At 40.7% G+C, this 21817-nt stretch overlaps 1 protein-coding gene across 2 annotated transcripts in view; it reads right to left on the bottom strand.

Annotated features, from left to right (window-relative positions):
* Positions 1 to 21817, bottom strand: part of PEBP4 (phosphatidylethanolamine binding protein 4) — a 277583-nt gene that overhangs the window by 112313 nt on the left and 143453 nt on the right. For both annotated transcript variants that reach the window (XM_049866494.1, XM_049866493.1), the window contains exon 4: positions 8154 to 8252. In XM_049866494.1, the coding sequence (XP_049722451.1) occupies positions 8154 to 8252 (99 nt within the window). The remainder of the gene's footprint in view (positions 1 to 8153; positions 8253 to 21817) is intronic.

The raw sequence follows: 21817 nt of genomic DNA, 5'->3' as shown, positions 1-21817 counted from the left end.
ATGTCCTGAAAATAAAAGCAGAAAGAGTTGGGGAGGAAGTGGCTGTGGGGCTGCCGCTGGGAGGTCAGCACAGCAAGCAGGAAAAGCACTCCTATAGGCCTGGCCATTGCTTACAGCCCAGCCTCAGACCCTGGCGAGGACTGGGATGACTTCAGGGGGGCCTCATCTGGTGCAGGAGTCCTAGGGCAGTTGCCAGAGGCTGAATGATGGAATTCCACCACCACCCCCTTCACACTACCACCTCCACCAAAGTAATCCTGGGTCGGGTCAGGTGTTGCAGGCTGAGCCTGAATCCACTGAGACTTGATAGGCAAAGGGGTGAGCCGTTTTCACCAGCATTGTTCACTCAGGGTATTACCTAGTAGCATTTTTACTTTGCAAAATATGAGTCCAAGAGCCTAGGGGAAGCGGCTAAATCAGAAGTAGCTGCTGTGGTCAGATCTCAAAGTTGGGGCAGCAGAGAGAGAGTCACATTTGTTGTGATCCTAGAAAAGGACACGTGTTTGGGGAATGAGGAAAATGAGGGAAACCCTCAATGAGAGGGACTGATGCAGTAGCTACAACAATGGACTCAAACATATCAATGATCAGGAGGGTGGCACAGGTTTGGGCAATGTTTCATTCTGTTATACGCAACGTTGCCGTAAGTTGTAGTTGTCTCGACAGCAACTAACAACAATTATTGTCAGGAGCCTTAATTGCACTGAACATTAGGAAATAGACTTTATTATCATCCCCATTTTAATGATTAGAAAAAAACAAACCAAGGCTCAGAGATCCCCATCCATAAGCGGCAGAGCCTGGAGCCTCCGCTGGCTCATCTGACCGAGAAGTCCAGGCTCTGTCCCTTGCCCTTCTGGGGGGCCACGTAAAACAAGTCTGGATTATAACCAGAGTCACCCCTTGTGTCAACCTATAAGCACCCTTCACAATCCATAGACCTGAATCTATCTTAGGCAATTTAAGACAGGTCCTGCAGTTGTTTATTACTTAAAACAGGCAATGATAATACAAGACAAAGCACACATGGATAACTGTACAAGTATCAGCTGTCTAAAACCAAAAACACCTGTCTAAATAAAGAAATAATTAATAATCCCAGTTCCTTGGTTTGATCTCTTCACTTGAACCCGCAGTCTTGAGAAAGATTATTTATTCTTCTGTTTACTTATCATTAGCTTGGTGCTGGGCATATAGAAAATCATATTATATAATTACATATATACGTATCTGTATATATATAATTATACAATTATTTATATATACATATTTTAGCTATATGTATACATATAAATATGTGTGTATATATATATATATGTAATTTAAAATTCCTACAGGATTTGCTGTTCAATTGATTAGGAACAAGGATAAACATGCCGCTGTCTATAGTGCTTCTCTCTAGGGAGGCTTCTCCCCTTTGAATATCTAATTTCCTTTTTTCCTTGCCTCAATACTGAAGAAAAAGGATTTGTGTCAGTTTTACAGACAAGGAGATTCAGTTTCAAAGAAGTCAAGTAATTTGCCTGAGATCACTCAGTAGTAGGACCAAGGATTCAAACATAAGGACCTGACTCAGGCTAACCCCATAATGAAATCAGGGGGCTATGATCCTTGCCCTGTTTATTGTGTTTCCCATTTATCTTATTCACCTACTGCACTCAGAGGTCTTTTTAAGAAAACATGGCAATTATGGAAAAATTCAAACACAGACAAAAATAGACAGAAGAGGGTACTGAAACCTTGGAGGTCCTGTTAATTCCTCCCAGAACTGGTTGCAGTTATAACAGCTGAAAGTTGAGGGCACTGAATGAGAGGGAACCGTGAACTTACTGTCTCCTTTTCTTTCTTGAAACAAAAAAGATATTCAGGGCAAATTTTAGAATCATTGACGGTTTCTAGGAAGATTTTCTTTTTTGGAAGAAAAAAGGTACTCTTGTCTCCTTAATTGTTCTCAGTGTTCTTTGTCACCAATCATGATATTCTTTGTGGAAAGTATTAATATACCGTCTTCCTGTGTTCAATATTCCTATTAACAGTACAAAGTCTAATGAAAATACCTGCATAAAAAGCCCAGAGCACTAATTTCAGAGACAAATAGGAGATGAACCAATAAGCGTTTCTTCTGAAATGAATGATGCACATTAATTGATATCTTAATTAGGCCTTAGCATGAAGATTAGTAGTTAGATTGAACCAGAACTGAAAAACATGTTTAAGGAAAAGCCGAGAGAGCAAGATGGAGCACTGGAGAAAGATGTTATCTGTCAGTGCTTGGTTAGAAATCTCTTTTGTCAATGAGAGATATTCAAAGAGGGGGCTGAAAATGACAGTGTGCTTTATGTATCAGTTCCTGCCTGCCCGTGTGGCCAGGTTTGCGGACTGAAGTCTAGTCCTGTCCCTGAGCTAATGGGAACCCACAGGACATAGGAAGTTGTGCCTGAGAGAGCCCTTCATGCCCCGTCATACCATCAAGCTGCCTCCTCCTTCCTCTGCCTCATAGAATAGAAGCCCTGTGAGGGCAGAGACTTCATCTGTTCTGTCTGTGTTTGTAGCCCCAAAGCCTGACTCAGAGGAATAATAACAATAACATAATAGCCAACACTTACATAGAGTTTACTATGTGTTCCAGACACTGTTCTAAGCACTTTACTTAAAATCACTCATTTAAACTTCATAACAACAGTATGAGGTAAGGATAGTATGAGGTTAGTATTCCCGCTCTATAAGTGAGTATACTGAGGAGGCGTTAGTAGTTCAGCGGTAGCATTCTCATCTTCCATGTGGGAGATCCAGGTTTGATTCCCAGCCATTGCACCTCATCCGAAGCCACTACCTGTCTATCAGTGGAGGCTTTTGTGTTCCTATGGTGCTGAACAGGTTTCAGCAGAGCCTCCAGACTGAGATGGACTAGAAAGAAAGACCTGGCAATCTACTTCCAAAAATCAGCCAGCAAAAACCCTCCAGATCACAGCAATCCCACTGTGCATGGGATAACCATGAGTCAGGGGCCAATTCCACAGCAGCTAAGAACAACAACACACTGAGGTGCAGAGAGGCTGAGCAACTTGCCCAAGATCACAAACTGATTCAAACCACAGCAGTCTGGCTCCAGAGTACTTGCTCTAAACAATGCATTGAATACTGTTCAATAAATACTTGTTGAATTAAATGAATAAAATGATACCATATATGCCTGGTTCTTACTGATAGACTTCTCCCCAACTCCTAGCTTCTACTTAAGTTGTCCTCAGGTCTAGAGCTTTCCCTTACCATGTACTAGACCCTCCCAGCCTCTCTATGGGGGGCTGAAGATGTTTCCTGTATTGCTGGGCACTGGTTGGTGTCCTGTTTCAATCTAGACAGACTGTCCAAAAATTGTCCCTACTGAGGGGCTCCCATAGCTATGGCCACCACCCAGTTAGATGGGTTCCCTGAATTTAATGCCAGCCTAGATCTCATCAAGTTGGCCTCTGTGGCTACTGTGAATCACAGGGCCATCTTGACCCTGTGTCTGTGGTGATTTCATGGCATGACTTCCTGCTGAATCTGCTTGGGTGATGACAATAGGTAGGGTTTCTTCTTTATGGGTTTCGAAACATTTACCAGGAGTATTTTATTTACCAAGATAGCATTTCTTGGGGAGAGCCCCTGGACATATTTACCCATAAAGGATAACCAGAAATAAAGGCCAGGGAGTGAACTGTTGTCTTTCTACCATACTGGAGGGCGGGGGGCAGGAGTTAGAGCACAGAAATGATGTTTCCCGTACTCCAGAGACGACATGGTAGCATGCTTCCTGCCATAGTGGAACTGATGGTGGAGAAAAAAAAAAAGGTGGAGATGTGGTGTAAATTCAGACCACATGGCATATGAGGAAGGGTATGTGGTTTGGAGTCAGGGGGCCTGGATTGAAGACCCGCCTCTACAACTACTTAGTTAAGAGTCTGTTTCATTCCACCTCTCCAAGCTTCCTTTCCTTCATCTATCTATAAAATGAGGATAATGCCTAGTTGACGAATAATTGTGAAGATCAAAAGGAAGTTTCAAAAGTACTTTTCACTTGAAAATTGCTCCATAAAATGGCTGATATTAACAACAACCAAGGCATCCTGATACTGGACTCTGTGGGCTTACTTCAAGCTACCAAACACCTCTTAGATGCTTGTTAAATGTAGATGCTCTTCTCAACAAGAACAACAACAAAACCCCAGCAGCTGTATACATGAATAAAACAAAACCCAGCAGGGATATACATGTAACAGCTACATGTAATAGCTCTAGATTATGATTTTTTTTTTTAAGAGCAGTATGAAAGTATAATAGACAAAGGCACTAAAAAAATAGACAAAGGCATTAGACTGCTATAAATAAAATGATATATTCTAATCAAAGCTCCAGCAGCTTCACTGGACAAGTTAACATATCTTTCAATTCTCTCAACTATAAAATGGGAACAATATCTGTTTTGCTATTTTACAGACTTACTGCAGTAATCAAATGCAACAATGTACACAAAAGCAATTTGAAAACCATAAATTGACCAATTCCAAGAAACATATCTACCAGGTACAAAACACATGTATACTTACTTTCTTTTACAAAGTAACACATAGTCTGAAGGTGCTTCTCAACTCTATTAGATTCTATCTCATTTTTGTAACAAATAATTTATGTCACCCCCTACCTGGGGTAGTGGTTAAGTGCTACAGCTGTTAACCAAAAGGCCGCCAGGTCAAATCCACCGGGCGCTCCTTGGAAACTCAACGGGGCAGTTCTACTCTGTCCTACAGGGTGGCTACGAGTTGGAATTGACTTGATGGCCACGGGGTTTTTTTTTTTTTTTTTTTTGGTTTTAACTACCCTGAAATAAAATTTTAACCTACTTATACATATTTTTAAAAGCCTTAAAAAAAAAAACGTAGATGCCTTGGTCTCTCCAGTCTGACTGAACTAAAAGTTTTATGAGTTGATCATGGTGGCACCCAGGAATCTGCATTTCAACAAGCTCAGTTGATGCTGATGCCCTCTAATGGTTCTGACCCACTCAGCAGCAGCTAACATCTACACAAAGGAAGTATTTCTGGATGTGATTAGAGATCTCTCTTCCTTTGAACAAAATTAAGAGCCTGAGACTTACAAGGGTTTGATTTATACCATCTTTGTGTCCGTGGCTGGCGGACTTTGGGGGCTGGTGGGCAGGGCCAAGTGGGTACAGCTGAGGAGAGCTGCTGCTTCCTGCTGGCCACTCAGATCAGGGAAAGTGGGTGAAAATGTGACTGAAACCCAAGCCTCCTCCGGCCTGAAGGGGAAGGCTGAGGGCTGCACCCGGGCAGGTGTCCCTGGTAAGCTCTTTGGCTTAGCAGCCTTGCCGGACAGCTGTCACCTGTCACCTGCCACCTGCTTCACTTCTAAGCTGGGCTGCTAAGCCTGAACCCAAGTTTGCATCAAAAAGCTTGTGCAAGAGAACTGTCCTGAGTGGTGTTGGGGTGAAGGAAGAGTGGAGGGTGGGGGACTTCAGGCTTGGAAGAGAGGGAGCCTCATTCATCCCAAGACCCCCTTGACTCCAGAATTATTCCATCTATAACAGCCGTTGAACTCTAGCCTCCAAATTGCCTGGTAGAACTCTCTTACAGAAATCCTGTGTGCTTGAGTGGACTATAAATGTGATATCCAGGGATATCACTCTTCCCTGAGAGTTTCACTCCCTGCAATTAGGCATTAAACTGTGTCCCCCGTCCCCAAATATGTGTTGGAATCCAAACTTCTATACCTGTGGATGTAATCCAGTTTTGGAATAGAGTTTTCTTTGTTATATTAATGAGGCCATATCAGTGTAAGGTGTGCCTTAAACCTCATCACTTTTAAGATATAAAAAGAGCAGATAAGGCACAGAGAAGCAAGCACACATGGAATGGAGGAACATGGGCTAGAGAAGCTAAGATGAGGATTTTCCCCCCAAGCAGACAGAGAATTCCCCTAGATCTGGTGCCCTGAATTCCAACTTGTAGCCTCCTAAACTGTGAGAAAATAAAATTTCTGTTCTTGAAAGCCACCCACTTGTGGTATTTCTGTTACAGCAGCACTAGGCAACTAAGTCAGGGAGTCCCAAGTCCAGATAATGGCAACGCTGTAGGTTGGGGAGGGTCCGATGTCTTTCCCTTTTTAGTTCTCAACTCCCATCCCTGCCCTGATGGCATGACCCTGCCCCAACTCTGCGTTTTATGGTGTTTCCAAGGCTTTTTTTTGCCAGTCTGGGACACTCTCGGTCAGGAAGTGTGTTGGACCATACTCCAGGTTTTCTCTCAGAAGCCTGGCTCAGGCACGGTCAAACAGGCTCAGGGGAGCTGCTTCTGGGGCCCATGCCAGAACTGTTTCTAAGGAGAGTCTGTCCACCTGAGCATCCTGGTAAGGGCCCGTGGTCACTGGGGCATGGGTTGGCTGCTGGGGTAACTCCCCTCACTCCCCACCCATCCCCTTCCCTGCTCCAGTGGCTGTGAGTCCCTGCCATGGTCTGTCATCAGGAGAGTCAATAGCTAGTTCAGTCTGATACCCCTTCCTCCACCCTATAATTCTAGAAAGAATAACACAAATCCTTTATAATTTGTGGTATTCTCCATGTTTTAAAAAATGCTCTCACTGTTATTTCGTTTGATTCTCACGACAACTGCATGAAGTAGGTAAGCTTGTTCCCATTTTACAGATAAAGAAACAAAAGCCCAGAGAGGTTCCACTTGACAAGAGGCCATGGAGTTGGTAACCAGCTAAGCCTGGGTTCAAACTAGTTTTTCTAGTTCTAGTTCCCCCTGTCTTATGGGGTTTATGCCTTTGCCCAGTCTTTGCAAAAACCGTCTATGTTTTCTAGGCACAAATGGAGGAATGCTTTAAGCTAGTGTAGATTTTTCCAAAATGCACAGCCAAGCTCTTAGAAGGAAAAGATGCAATGGTCAGATGATATTGAAAATGAAATTTTTTTTTCCATATTATGTAGTTCATATTAGGATATTAAAAGCTCCAAAAAGTCCTTCCGTGAAGAATGGGATTAATGCAGCTTAACCCAGAGTTTTAACCCAGGGTTGCCGAAACTTGTTTGGTGGTGGGGCTCTTTTGTATTTCACATTACACCCACTGTTAAGGATTTAATCGTGTCTCCTGAAAATACATGTTGTAAATCTTAACCCCTATACACGTGGAAACAATCCTGTCTGGGAATAGGGTTTTCTTTGTTGTTTGAATGAGGCCACATCAGTGGAGCGTGTCTTAAGCCAATCACTTTTGAGCTATAAAAGGAGGAGTTTAGGCACAAAAGCAAGCAAGGACAACTGGGGATGATTGATGCCACACAGAGATCGGCAAGGAACCAAAGAACAGCAGCTGAAAAGAGACAAAGACCTTCCTCCAGAACCAACCAAGAGAAAAACCTTCCCCTAGAACCAGTGCCCTGAATTTGCACTTCTAGTCTCCTAACTGCGAGAAAATCAATTTCTGTTCCTTAAAGGCACCCATTTGTGGTAGTTGTGTTATAGCAGCACTGAGACACTAAGATACCCACTAACGAGTCACCAGCTCTGTTTCTCAGACCTACCCTGGAAAGGGTGAGCCATGCTCCTTCACAACTACAGTGACAACAAAGGGACAAAGACGAGGGGTGGCCACTTGTGTCTGTAAGAAGAAAATCACTGCTTCCCCTCCCTGCCCCTTGCCCATCAGGAGGGGGTGCTCCTGCAGTGCTCCCCTGCCAGTTCTGCCACTTGGACTGTACAGAACCACCCAGTGCCTAAAATCCAGGCCCCTGGCCGTGGTGTGTGGGAGCTAATTGTTAAAGTTTTAGGAACTTTGTGGATCACTCGTTAAATCATAACTTGAAACTGGCTGCGGTGGGAGAATTTACACCACAGAAATCAGCAACACACTGCAAATCAGAGCCTTCTTTTCCTAAGAGCTGGTTTAGCATCACACCATGGTCCCTGGGACATTTTCTGAAACTGTTAGAAAACTTGGGAGGGGGTGTGACAGCAGGGTGCTGGGGACAATCTGACACAGCTCCACTCACTGTAGTCTCTAACTCTCCTGCGTGAGAGCTGAGAACCGGACAGTACGATAATCTTCCAGCTATAATCCCAAATGAGTCAGAAAGTGCCTGGTGGCCTACTCACTCTGATATCTGTCACCAGCCAATGTCTCCAGAAGCGTGCTATGGGAGAAGACCTGCTGGGGGCATCTGGATCCACCATGATCAGCATATACTTTGCATCCTGGAACAAATTCACCAAAAAGAATGTAGCATCATGGCTAGAATTTTGATAGAAAAATAACAAGGTGAAGACTCCCTTCCTGCCCTTTTTAAAATTGTGGTAAATATGTGTGTGACAAAACATTGGCCATTTCAACATTCTTCACATGTACAATTTGGTGACCTTACTTGTATCCATCTTGTCGCACAATCATCACCATTATCTGTTTCCCACGTTTTCCATTACCCTTAACAGAAACTCAGTGTCTGCTTGGCAAGTGAGTTCCCTTTCCCCTTCCCTCCTGCTCAAACCTTGCAACTACCTTAGGTCAGTATACATTTGCCTGTTCTAGGTCTTTCAGAAAAGTGGAATCATACAATAATTACCCTTTTGTGACTAGCTTATTTTATTCAGCATGATGTTTTTCAGGTTCATCCACGTTGTAGCATATACATTGTTTCTCTTTCTGGCTGAATAGTATTCCATTGTGTGTATAGACCACATTCTGTTTATCCATTCATCTTCTGATGGACACTTAGATTGTTTCCATCTTTTGGCTATTATGAATAGTGCTGCAATGAATATTGGTGTGTATGTGTCTGTTTGCACTCCTGCTTTCAGGCTCCCCTTTTAAACCCCATTCCAGCCAAGAATTACCGACAAGCCCCTATACTTTCCAGCCATTCCCTCTGTTCTCATGACATTCCTCTCAAGTCACCTAATTATTCCCAGAGAAGTGTATTAAGTAGGCAGAAGGACTCTCAGCTTTCCCTTTTATAAAGAAAAATAAATCAAATAAGGCATAGGTACTCAGCACCTATCATGTTAGCTGCTGTGGAGGAAACAAAGAAACTTAAAACAAGACTTCTGCTCTCAAGAAGCTTACAGTTTAGTTGTTGTTGTTGTTATGTGCCATTGAGTTGGTTCTGGCTTATAGTGACCCTATAGGGCAGAACTGCCCCATAGGGTTTCCAAGGAGCGGCTGGTGGACTTGAACTGCAGACCTTTGGGTTAACAGCTGAACTCTTAACTACTGCACCACCAGGGCTCCACAGTTTAGTTGGAGAGACTTATCCATTAATTCAGCAAATACAGATATGGGAGCTTACTCTGTGCTAGGAACCTTACTAATCTCAGGGAATACTTGAAGATTCATTCATTCTTCAACAAGCATTTATGGAATACCTAGCATGCACTAGAAATTCCAGAGGCTGGGAATCCAACAGAGAGCAAGAGAGTAAGATCTGTTCTTTCAGGGAGCCTTTACTGTATGTGAGAAAAACAGATAATAAAAAATAAAGGATCAATCAAGCTGTTATTAGTGCTATGATTAAAAAAAAAACAGGGTGCTGAAAGAGGAAGAGTTCTGGAAGAGGAAACAGCTGTTATAAAGGTCTTCAGGCAGGAAAAATTTAGAGTTTGAGGAACAGAAAGAAAGCAACTGTGTCTAGGAAAAAGCAAGGGGGAAGGTGGACATGGCAGGTTGGAGAGCTGGGCAGGAGCCAGACCACAGAAGGTTTTGTAGGCCTGAGTAAGGAGTTGGAATTTTAATACAAGTACAATGCAGAACCATTGGTGGGTTTTAAGCAGGAGAGTAATTTGTTCTGATTTACATCTTAAAAACATTATTTTGGCTGCTGGGTAAAGAATAAGTGGTTAACATGCAGGCAAGAGAGGATGTAAGAAGGCCAGTTAGGAGACCATTGTAGTAGAATATAGAGAGATAATGGTTTCTTGAAATAGAATGGTAGCAATGGATATAAAGAAGTAGATGGATTGGGGATGTATTTTTCAGGTAAAATCAACAGGATTTGCTGGTGGATTGGATGATAGAGCAGTGAGGAGGAGGTGGGGAAAGAGAAATCAAGGATGACTCCTTGGTTTTGGGCTTGAGCAACTGGGTGAATGCCATTTAATAACATAGAAAAGATTAGAAAGGAGAATGTTTGAAAGGAGAAATCAAGAGTTCTGTTTTAGACATACTAAGTTTGAAATGCCTCTTAGAGGACAATCAAGTATATATGTCATTTGAGTCTGGAGTTCAGGGGAGAAATTGAGACTGGATATATAAATCTGAAAGTCATTGGCAGATAGTTGGTCCTTAATTCCATAGAATAATGAGATGACCCATGGAGAGAGCAGACATAGAGAATGAAAGAGGTCTCGTGACCGAACTCTAGAACATGCTAACATTGAGAAGAGAGGAGAATCCAGCAAAGGAGATTGCAAAGCCAAGGAGTTAGGAGGAAAACACGGGACCAAGAATGGAAAATGTTTCAAGAAGGAGAAAGGGATGATCTGTGATAAATGCTATGGAAATGTAAGGCAAGATGAGGATGCAGGTGTGACAATTTGATTTGACAACTTGGAGGTTCCTGGTTATCCTGACAGGTCTTGTTTCAATGGAGTAGAAAGGACTGGATTTTTATTAGAATAGGTCTATGCACAGAGAGGAATTCCAGAAGAGAGACCTGTATGATTGATACAGCCAAGAATTGGTTCTAGTCAAAGCAATAGGAAAATAAAAAGAAACAAAGTATAAATTTTAAAAAAGAAGAAACAAAAAGGATCCTCTCTCATTTATTGTTATTTCGCAGGTGACATGATTGTCTACTTGGGAAATTCGAAAGAATCAGCTGAAAAACTAGACTAATTCAGTAATGCAACCTATTATAAAATATACACAAAATCAGTACTTTCCTACATATTAATAACAGTTAGAAAACATACTTTTTAAAATCCCATTCATGATTTAACAAAAATAGAAAATATCTAGGAGTAAACTTGAGGAAACATGCAGGACTTATAGGGAAAAAACAAAAATCTTCCTGATGTCCAAAAAAGAAAACTTGAATTGATGGAGAGAGACGTATTATGATTATAAGTTGATACAATCATTTTGTAAAGATGTCAATAACCCTTAAATCAATTTGTCGATTTAACACAATTCTAATCAAAATCCTAAAGGGATGTTTTGGGAACTTCACAGATGAGTCTAAAGTTCATCATAAGTGAAGAGGGGGAAAAAAAAAAAGGCAAGGTAATATTGAAAAATATTAATTCTGCAGATATTAATACATACAAAAAGCTAAGATAATTAAAACAATGTAGTGTTAGTTAAAGCATAAATATGTAAAGGAAACAAAACAAAGAATCTAGAGACAAACCCAAGTTTTTAATATATGGGTATTTAACATAAAATAAACTCACCATTTAATATATGATATTTAATATAAAATAAAACTATCTTTTCAAATCAGTGTGAAAGGATGGATTATTTTATAAATGTTAATGGGAAGATTGTGGCCCCTGAGTGATGCAAATGGTTTGTGCTTTAGCTACTAACCAAAAAATTGGCAATTTAAACCCATCCAGGGCACCATGGAAGAAAGGCCTGGTGATCTGCTTCTGTAAAGATTACAGCAAAGAAAACCTTGTGAAGCAGAGTAGTTCTGTGAAGTACTTTGTGATACATGGGTTGCCATGAGTTGGAAATGACTTGATGGCAACAGGTTTTTTTGTTTTTGTTTTTTTTTGGTATTGGGACAACTGATTGACCAAGTGGAATAAATAAACTTAGGTCTTTATTTCTCTCATACACCACAACTTCCAGATTTAAGTGTGAAAATGAAAAAAGAAATTAAAATTAGTCCAATAAAATTATAGTCAATCCATACAATGTAATACTCTGTTTAGCATTAGATTTTTAAAACCTAATGTGGAAAGATAGCCATAATACACTAGTAAGCAAATTGCAGAATTGTGTTTGTGGTGATATTAAATGTGTAGGAAAAATTTATATACCTAAATCTATAAATATATGTATATTTATATATACATTTATATTTATAGACATATTTGCATATTCATAGAAAATGTCTCAAAAATACTCACCACACTGTTAACAGTAAATGGCATAAAAGAAAAGACTGAGGTATTTAACTAGATACACTTTTGAAACTTCAATATGGCAAAAAATAAATAAATAAATAAATAAAATTCAAAAACATTAAATTAGGGGAATATTTGCAAAATCTATGACAAAGAGTTAATATCCTTAATATATAATGTGCTTTTGTGAATCAATAATAAAAAAAAAAAAGACTAATGACATGCATGGGAAATTCATGAAGAAATACAAGTGATCAACAAACATGTAAATAAATGCTCAATTTCACTAGCCAAAGATGTACAAATTATAAAATAAAATCCCATTTTTGCCTATAAAATTGACACATTTTTTAATGTTTCTCTCCAGAGTTAAGATACGTAGAAACAATGAGTAAGGTACAACATGGTATATAACCTATGATTCCATTTTCTTTTTTAAAAAGTAGGGAGGGAGAGGCGGAGCCAAGATGGCGGAAATAGATGTTTCCTGCGAGCCCTCTTTACAACAAAGACCGGAAAAAACAAGTGAAACAAGTATTTTTGTGATAAGCTGGGAGCCCTGAGCATCAAAGGCAAGCTTAGAAAACAAACTGAGGGGCAGGGGGAGGAAGAGGCCGTTCAGAAGCAGAGAGGATTTAGTGGACCTGAATCGCAGGGAGCCCTCAGGCACCATTCCTGGAGCGGCGGCAGCAGTGGCAGCTCAGCGGGCTGGTAATAGCATTTGGCCGCAGTTTCCTAAGGGAGAAGCAGCCAGCCACACAGCCCACTCACACCTCAGGAACCTGAGGAGAACTGCACTCTTGGCAAAAGCTAAGTACTTGTGTATATTTTACCGCGCCCCTCCCACAACCCAGCTTCAGTGGCTGAATCTCTATGCCTGAGATAGACCCTGGTGAGCACCTACAGCCATCCTCCCAGCCTTGGGGAAGGAAAAAATTTGCAATTGGGGGGAAAAGATAATTTGCTAGCTCCATTAATCAGGGGAGCTCAGGACAGAAGCAGCTCCTGTCCAGACATAAACCGTCTGTGGATCTTGAGCACCTTTCCCTTCTGCATGGACCTGTGTGGGCCTACTTAGGGAGAATAGGCCCTTGTTGGCAAACTCCAATCATTTTAGCTGTATGGTGTAGAGGTGGGTGTTTGATATTTGACATTGTTTTGTGTATTAAACAAGGTCCTCACCTACCCACATCAGGGACCTAACGACTGGTAGCTCCATTCAGGTCACCCAGCCACCTGTGACAGGGGTCCAAAGATAACTGGTACCTCCCAGTCCTTACAACCAAAAACTCTTGGTGCCCATGGTCCATATGCAGAACCCACCCACCTGCATGCTCTAGGTAGGGAACAGGGACACGTTTTCCTCAGAGATATTTGGGGGTCAGTTCTCAGCCACCTGCCTTGTTCAGAGCGTGACCCCCTGCTGCAATCAGATACCGGTATATAAGCCAATCACCCCTGCCCCTCTAAGACTGTAGGACAGAGCCTGTACCACACACTTGATATCAGCTACCTAGAAACCTGAGCTGAATTCATACAAGAAAACTGAATGGACTCCTAGACTGATATACCTGATAAAAGCTCTAGCCAGCTGGAGACAGGACATCAGAGCTCCAAAGGCAAAAACAATCAAGCTAGCTCCCTCAAGCAACCTATAGGGGTATACCAAAACAAAACAAAGCAAGAAGCTATGACACAGTAAGCAAGCATAAACCAATACAATAACTTATAGATGGCTTGGAGACAACAGTCAAGTCACATAAAGAAACAGACCATGATCGCCTCAACACGCTCTCAAAACAAAGAATCCAGGGATCTTCTAGATGAAAGTGCATTCCTGGAATTACCAGATGCAGAATACAAAATTTAATATACAAAACCCTTCAAGACATCAGGGAGCAAATGAGACAATATGCAGAACAAGCCAAGGAATACACAGATAAAGCAATTGACAAAATTAGAAAGATTATTCAGGAATATAATGAAAACTTCAATAAGCTGGAAAAATCCATAGACAGGCAGCAATCAGAAATTCAGAAGATTAACAATAAAATTACAGAAGTAGACAACTCAGTAGAAAGTCAGAGGAGCAGAACTGAGCAAGTAGAAGCTAGAATTTCTGAACTCGAAGATAAATCACTTGGCACTAATACATTTGAAAAAAAATCAGATAAAAGAATTAAAAAAAATGGAGAAACCTTAAGAATCACGTGGGACTCTATCAACAGAAATAACCTACGAGTGATTGGAGTACCAGAACAGGGAGAAAAAAAAAAAAGAACAGGGAGGGATAACGGAAAATACAGAGAAAATTGTTGAAGATTTGTTGGCAGAAAACTTCCCCGATATTGTGAAAGATGAGAAGATATCTATCCAAGATGCTCATCAAACTCCACATAAGGTAGATCTGAAAAGAAAGTCACCAAGACATATTTTAATCTAACTTGCCAAAACCAAAGATAAAGAGAGAATTATAAGAGCAGCAAGGGATAAATGAAAAGTCACCTACAAAGGAGAGCCAATAAGAATAAGCTTGGACTACTTGGCAGAAACCATGCAGGCAAGAAGGCAATGGGAAGACATATTTAAAAAATTGAAGGAAAAAAATTGCCTGCCCAGAATCATATATCCAGCAAAACTGTCTCTTAAATATGAAGGTGAAATTAAGACATTTCCAGATAAACAGAAGTTTAGGGAATTCGTAATAACCAAACCAAAACTACAAGAAATACTAAAGGGAGTTCTTTGGTTAGAAAATCAATAATATCAGATATCAACCTAAGACTAGAACACTGGGCAGAGCAACCAGAGTCAACCCAGACAGGGAAATCCAAAAAAACAAAGCAAGATAAAAAAAAAAAAAAGCACAAAACAGGGTAACAGTGATGTTATTATATAAAAGAAGACAACATTAAAATAATAAAGAGGGACTAAGAAATGTAATCATACACCTTCTGTATGGAGAGGAAGATACGGCGATACAAAGAAATAAAAGTTAGTTTTAAATTTAGAAAAATAAGGGTAAATAATAAGGTAACCACAAAGGAGACAAACTATCCTACTTATCAAAATAAAATACAAAGGAAAAATAGAGACTCAGCAGAAACAAAATCAACAACAAATAAGAGCAAAGGACAATAAATGAAGAAAATCTACTCAACATATAAAATTAAGTGGGAAAAAGAAACTGTAAACAACACAAAAAAAGACCTCAAAATGACAGTAGTAAATTCATACCTATCCATAATTACACAGAATGTAAATGGACTAAATGCACCAATAGACAGAGTGGCAGAATGGATTAAAAAACAAGATTCATCTATATGCTGCCTACAAGAGACACGCCTTAGACTTAGAGACACAAACTAAAACTCAAAGGATGGAAAAAAATATATGAAGCAAACAACAATCAAAAAAGACCAGGAGTGGCAATATTAATTTCTGACAAAATAGACTTTACATTTAGATCCATCATAAAGGATAAGGAAGGACACTATGTAATGATTAAAGGGACAGTACACCAAGAGGATATACCCATATTAAATATTTATGCACCCAATGACAGGAAAGCAAGATACATAAAACAAATTCTATCAGCATTGAAAAGTGAGATAGACAGCTCCACAATAATAGTAGGAGACTTCAACACACCACTTTTGGTGAAGGACAGGTCATCCAGAAAGAAGCTCAAGAAAGACACAGAAAATCTAAATGCCACAATCAACCAACGTGACCTTGTAGGCGTATACAGAACACTCCACCCAACAGCAACCAACTATACTTTCTTTTCTAGTGCACAGGGAACATTCTCTAGAATAGACCATATACTAGGTCATAAAGCAAGCCTTAGCAGAATCCAAAACATTGAAATATTACAAAGCATCTTCTCTGACCATAAGGCCATCAAAGTGGAAATCAATAACAGGAAAAGCAGGGAAAAGAAATCAAACACTTGGAAACTGAACAATACCCTGCTCAAAAAAGACTGGCTTATAGAAGACGTTAAGGACGGAATAAAGAAATTCAGAGAATCCAATGAGAATGAAAACACTTCCTATCAGAACCATTGGGACACAGCAAAAGTGGTGCTCAGAGGCCAACTTTTATCAATAAATGCACACATCCAAAAAGAAGAAAGGGCCAAAATCAAAGAATTATCCCTACAACTTGAACAAATAGAAAGACAGCAACAAAAGAAACCCACAGGCACCAGAAGAAAAAAATAATAAAAATTACAGCTGTATTAAATGAAATAGAAAACAGAAAAACAATTGAAAGACTTAACAAGACCAAAAACGGTTTTTTTTTTTTTTTAATCAACAAAATTGATAAACCACTGGCCAAACTGACAAAAGAAAAACAGGAGAGGAAGCAAATAACCCAAATAAGAAATGAGATGGGCGATATTACAACAGACCCAACTGAAATTAAAAGAATCACATCAGATTACTATGAAAAACTGTACTCAAACAAACCTGAAAACCTAGAAGAAATGGATGAATTCCTAGAAACACACTACCTACCTAAGCTAACACAAACAGAGGTAGAACAACTAAGCAGACCCATAACAAAAGAAGAGATTGAAAAGGTAATTTAAAAAACTCCCAACGAAAAAAAGCCCTGGTCCGGATGGCTTCACTGCAGAGTTCTACCAAACTTTCAGAGAAGAGTTAACACCACTACTACTAAAGGTATTTCAGAGCATAGAAAAGGACAGAATACTACCAAACTCATTCTATGAAGCCACCATATCCCTGATACCAAAACCAGGTAAAGACACCACAAGAAAAGAAAATTATAGACCTATATCCCTCATGAACACAGATGCAAAAATCCTGAATAGAATTCAACAATATATCAAAAAAATAATTCACCATGACCAAGTGGGATTCATAGCAGGTATGCAGGGATGGTTCAACATTAGAAAAACAATTACTGTAATCCACCACATAAATAAAACAAAAGACAAGAATCACATGATTTTATCAATTGATGCAGAAAAGACATTTGAGAAAGTCCAACACCCATTCATGATAAAAAACTCTCAGCAAAATAGGAATAGAAGGAAAATTCCTCAGCATAATAAAGGGCATTTATACAAAGCAAAGAGCCAACATCACCCTAAATGGAGAGAGCCTGAAAGCATTCCCACTGAGATTGGGAACCAGACAAGGATGCCCTTTATCATCGCTCTTATTCAACATTGTGTTGGAGGTCCTAGCCAGAGCAATTAGGCTAGATAAAGAAAGAAAGGGCATCCAGATTGGCAAGGAAGAAGTAAAAGTATCTCTATTTGCAGATGACATGATCTTATACACAGAAAACCCTAAGGAATCCTCCAGAAAACTTCTGAAACTAATGAAAAACTGTACTCAAACAAACCTGAAAACCTAGAAGAAATGGATGAATTCCTAGAAACACACTACCTACCTAAGCTAACACAAACAGAGGTAGAACAACTAAGCAGACCCATAACAAAAGAAGAGATTGAAAAGGTAATTTAAAAAACTCCCAAGAGTTCAGCAGAGTATCGGCATACAAGATAAACACACAAAAATCAGTTGGATTACTGTACGCCAACAAAAAGAACATCGAAGAGGAAATCACCAAATCAATGCCATTTACAGTAGCCCCCAAGAAGATAAAATACTTAGGAATAAATCTTACCAGAGATGTAAAAGACTTATACAAAGAAAACTACAGTACACTTCTGCAAGAAACCAAAAGAGACTTACATAAGTGGAAAAACATACCTTGCTCATGGATAGGAAGACTTAGCATTATAAAAATGTCTATTCTACCAAAAGCGATGTATACATTTAATGCAATTCCGATCCAAATTCCAACGACATTCTTTACGAGATGGAGAAACAAATCACCAACTTCATATGGAAGGGAAAGAGGCCCCGGATAAATAAGACATTGCTGAAAAAGAAGAACAAAGTGGGAGGCCTTACTTTACCTGATTTTAGAACCTATTGTACCGCCACAGGAGTCAGAACAGCCTGGTACTAGTACAACAACAGATACATGGACCAATGGAACAGAATTGAAAATCCAGACATAAATCCATCCACATATGAGCAGTTGATATTTGACAGAGGCCCCGAAACAGTTAAATGGGGAAAAGTCAGTCTTTTTAACAAATGGCACTGGCATACCTGGATATCCACCTGCAAAAAAATGAAACAAGACCCATACCTCACTCCGCGCACAAAAACTAACTCAAAATGGATCAAAGACCTAAATATAAAACCTAAAATGATAAAGATCATGGAAGAAAAAATAGGGACAATATTAGGAGCCCTAACACATGGCATAAACAGTATACAAAACATTATTGAGAATGCAGAAGAAAAACTAGATAACTGGGAGCTCCTAAAAATCAAACACCTATGCTCATCCAAAGACTTGACCAAAAGAATAAAAAGGCTACCTACAGACTGGGAAAAAGTTTTTAGCTATAACATTTCTGATCAGCGCCTGATCTCTAAAATTTCAACTACAAAAAGACAAATAACCCAATTAAAAAATGGGCAAAAGATATGAATAGACACTTCACTAAAGAAGACATTCAGGTGGCTAACAGATACATGAGGAAATGTTCACGATCATTAGCCATTAGAGAAATGCAGATCAAAACTACAATGAGATTTCATCTCACTCCAACAAGACTGGCATTAATCCAAAAAACACAAAAGAGTAAATGTTGGAGAGGCTGTGGAGAGACTGGAACACTTCTACACTGCTGGTGGGAATGTAAAATGGTACAACCACTTTGGAAATCGATTCGATGCTTTCTTAAAAAGCTAGAAATAGAACTACCATACAATCCAGCAATCCCACTCCTTGGAATATATCCTAGAGAAATAATAGCCTTTACACCAACAGATATATGCACACCCATGTTCATTGCAACACTGTGTACAATAGCAAAAAGATGGAAGCAACCAAGGTGCCCATCAATGGATGAATGGATAAATAAATTATGGTATATTCACACAATGGAATACTACGCAACGATAAAGAACAGTGAGGAATCTGTGAAACATTTCACAACATGGAGGAACCTGGAAAGCATTATGCTGAGTGAAACTAGTCAGCTGCAAAAGGACAAATATTGTCTAAGACCACTATTATAAGAACTTGAGAAATAGTTTAAACTGAGAAGAAAACATTCTTTTGTGATTACGAGAGGGGGGAGGGGGGGTGGGAGGGGGCATTCACTAATTAGATAGTTGATAGGAACTACTTCAGGTGAAGGGAAAGACAGTACATGATACAGGGGAGGTCAGCATAACTGGACTAAACCAAAAGCAAAGAAGTTTCCTGAATAAACTGAATACTTCAAAGGCCAGCGTAGCAGGGCAGGGGTCTGGGGACCATGGTTTCAGGGGACATCTAAGTCAATTGGCATAATAAAATCTATTAAGAAAACATTCTGCATCCCACTTTGAAGAGAGGCGTCTGGGGTCTTAAAGCAGCCATCTAAGATGCATCAATTGGTCTCAACCCACCTGGATCAAAGGAGAATGAAGAACACCAAAGAGACAAGGTGATTACGAGCCCAAAAGACAGAAAGGGCCACATGAACCAGCGACTACATCATCCTGAGACCAGAACTAGATGGTGCCTGGCTACAACCAATGACTGTCCTGACAGGGAACACAACAGAGAACCCCTGAGGGAGCCGGTGACCAGTGGGATGCAGACCCCAAGTTCTCGTAAGACCAGACTTAATGGTCTGACTGAGACTAGAAGGACCCCGGTGGTCATGGCCCCCAGGCCTTCTGTTGGCCCAGGACAGGAACCATTCCCAAAGCCAACTCTTCGGACATGGATTGGACTGGACAGTAGGTTGGAGAGGGATGCTGGTGAGGAATAAGCTTCTTGGATCAGGTGGACACTTGAGACTATGTTGGCATCCCCTGCCTGGAGAGGAGATGAGAGGGTGGAGGGGGTTAGAAGCTGGCAAAATGGACACGAAAAGAGTGGAGGGAGAGAGCGGGCTGTCTCATTAGGGGGAGAGTAATTGGGAGTGTGTAGCAAGGTGTATACAGGTTTTTGTGTGAAAGGCTGACTTGATCTGTAAACTTTCACTTAAAGCATAATAAAAATTATTAAAAAAAAAAAAAAGTAGGGAGGAAGAAGACCAAAAACATATATCACACACAGATACACTCCTCATGGAAAGAAAACTAGAAAGATAGGAACTTAAATATTGATGATCTCCGAGCGATGGGATAATTATGAACTTTATTTTCTTCTTGGTGCTTTTTGGCATTTCCCAAAGTTTCTGCAGTAAAATGCATTGCTTGCACATTTACAAAAAAAGACTTGTATTTTTACAAAAGCCACTGTAAGAAGTTCCGGAATCCTCTTTCTTCTGAAACAACCCCCAGGGGAATTCTCAATGGCAGGTTTCTCTTCCTTCCCCACACTTTCCCTCCTTATGGTCAGCAGCCCCCACCTGCAGCAATCTCTACACTGGTGTCTGATTCTTCACTTAGTGAGCCAGGAGAGTGGTCTTTGTGGGTGAGTCTGTGTTGCATGGTGCTCTCTGAGGTGGTTATATCCTGAGGTTTGCCCTAGATCACCTCACTGCTAAGCACCCCCACAATAGACCCCTTCAAAACAGGAAAGGGCTTTTGTGGTCATGGTGTTTGCATCTTCTCTCTCAATGCAATCAAGGAACTGGTTCCCGACCCTTTCAATGGGGCTAATTGCCAACAGAAACTCCCTAGCAAATATTTGACTGAAGAGGGGGTGGGTGGGGATGGGGGGAGTTTTCACTCAGTGAATTGGGAAACAGATTATTCCAGAGTTTGGCCCTTAGCTGGACTCCATGAAGCCTGACCCAGGCCTGTACCTGTTCTGTGCAGGTGCTTGGAGGAGCTAGATTGAGGTAGGATGAGGAGGAGACCAGCCAGTCTGCAGGCATGTGAAACTGGTTTCTGACCCTGGTAGCCCATCCCCTAAACATAGCCAAGAGAGAAGGACCTGCAATCAACACATGTCATGGAATTGTCTCCAGGGATTTTTATACTTGCCTCTTGTTTGGGATAAAGACTGTCCCAGATACCTTCTCTGGGTTATCACACAGCCCTGGTAAATACCAGGCATAGGTACCCAATGAATGCTTGTTGCACTGTGAGCTGGGAGATCTTAGCCAAGTCCTTCTCTCTGGCTTGCTCCTAGAAAAGCAGGGTGGGGTGCGCTGAGCTAGACCACCTACTTTCCTTCAGGTTCTAACATCCATTAAGTGGGTCCTGAGGTGCCTAGATATAATGCATGTTGCTATGATGCTCAACAGGGCTCAGCAGAGCTTCCAGACTAAGACAGGCTAGAAAAAAAGGCCCGGCCATCTACTTCCAAAAATCAGCCACTAAAAACCCTACAGGTCACAATTGTCTGATCTGCAACTAATCATGGGGATGTTGCGGGGGACCAGGCAGCATTTTGTTCTGTTGTGAATGGGGTCCCCATGAGCCGGGGGCTGACTCAACACCAGTTAACAACAGAAAAAACAATCCTGGTTGAAGAAAGCAGGATGGAATTAATAGACTTCCAAAACATTCTGCAAACCCGGAAGTTTGACAGCACACTTGTTGGCAAGGCTGTGGGGAACCACAGGCTCTCACACATTGCTGTGGGAATCCAAAACGGGGGCAATTTACCTTTCCTTCCTAAAGATA

The sequence above is a fragment of the Elephas maximus genome, chromosome 22 (assembly GCF_024166365.1).
Source record: "Elephas maximus indicus isolate mEleMax1 chromosome 22, mEleMax1 primary haplotype, whole genome shotgun sequence".
Classification (NCBI taxonomy): domain Eukaryota; kingdom Metazoa; phylum Chordata; class Mammalia; order Proboscidea; family Elephantidae; genus Elephas; species Elephas maximus.
This window is presented reverse-complemented; position numbering and strand designations above follow the sequence as displayed.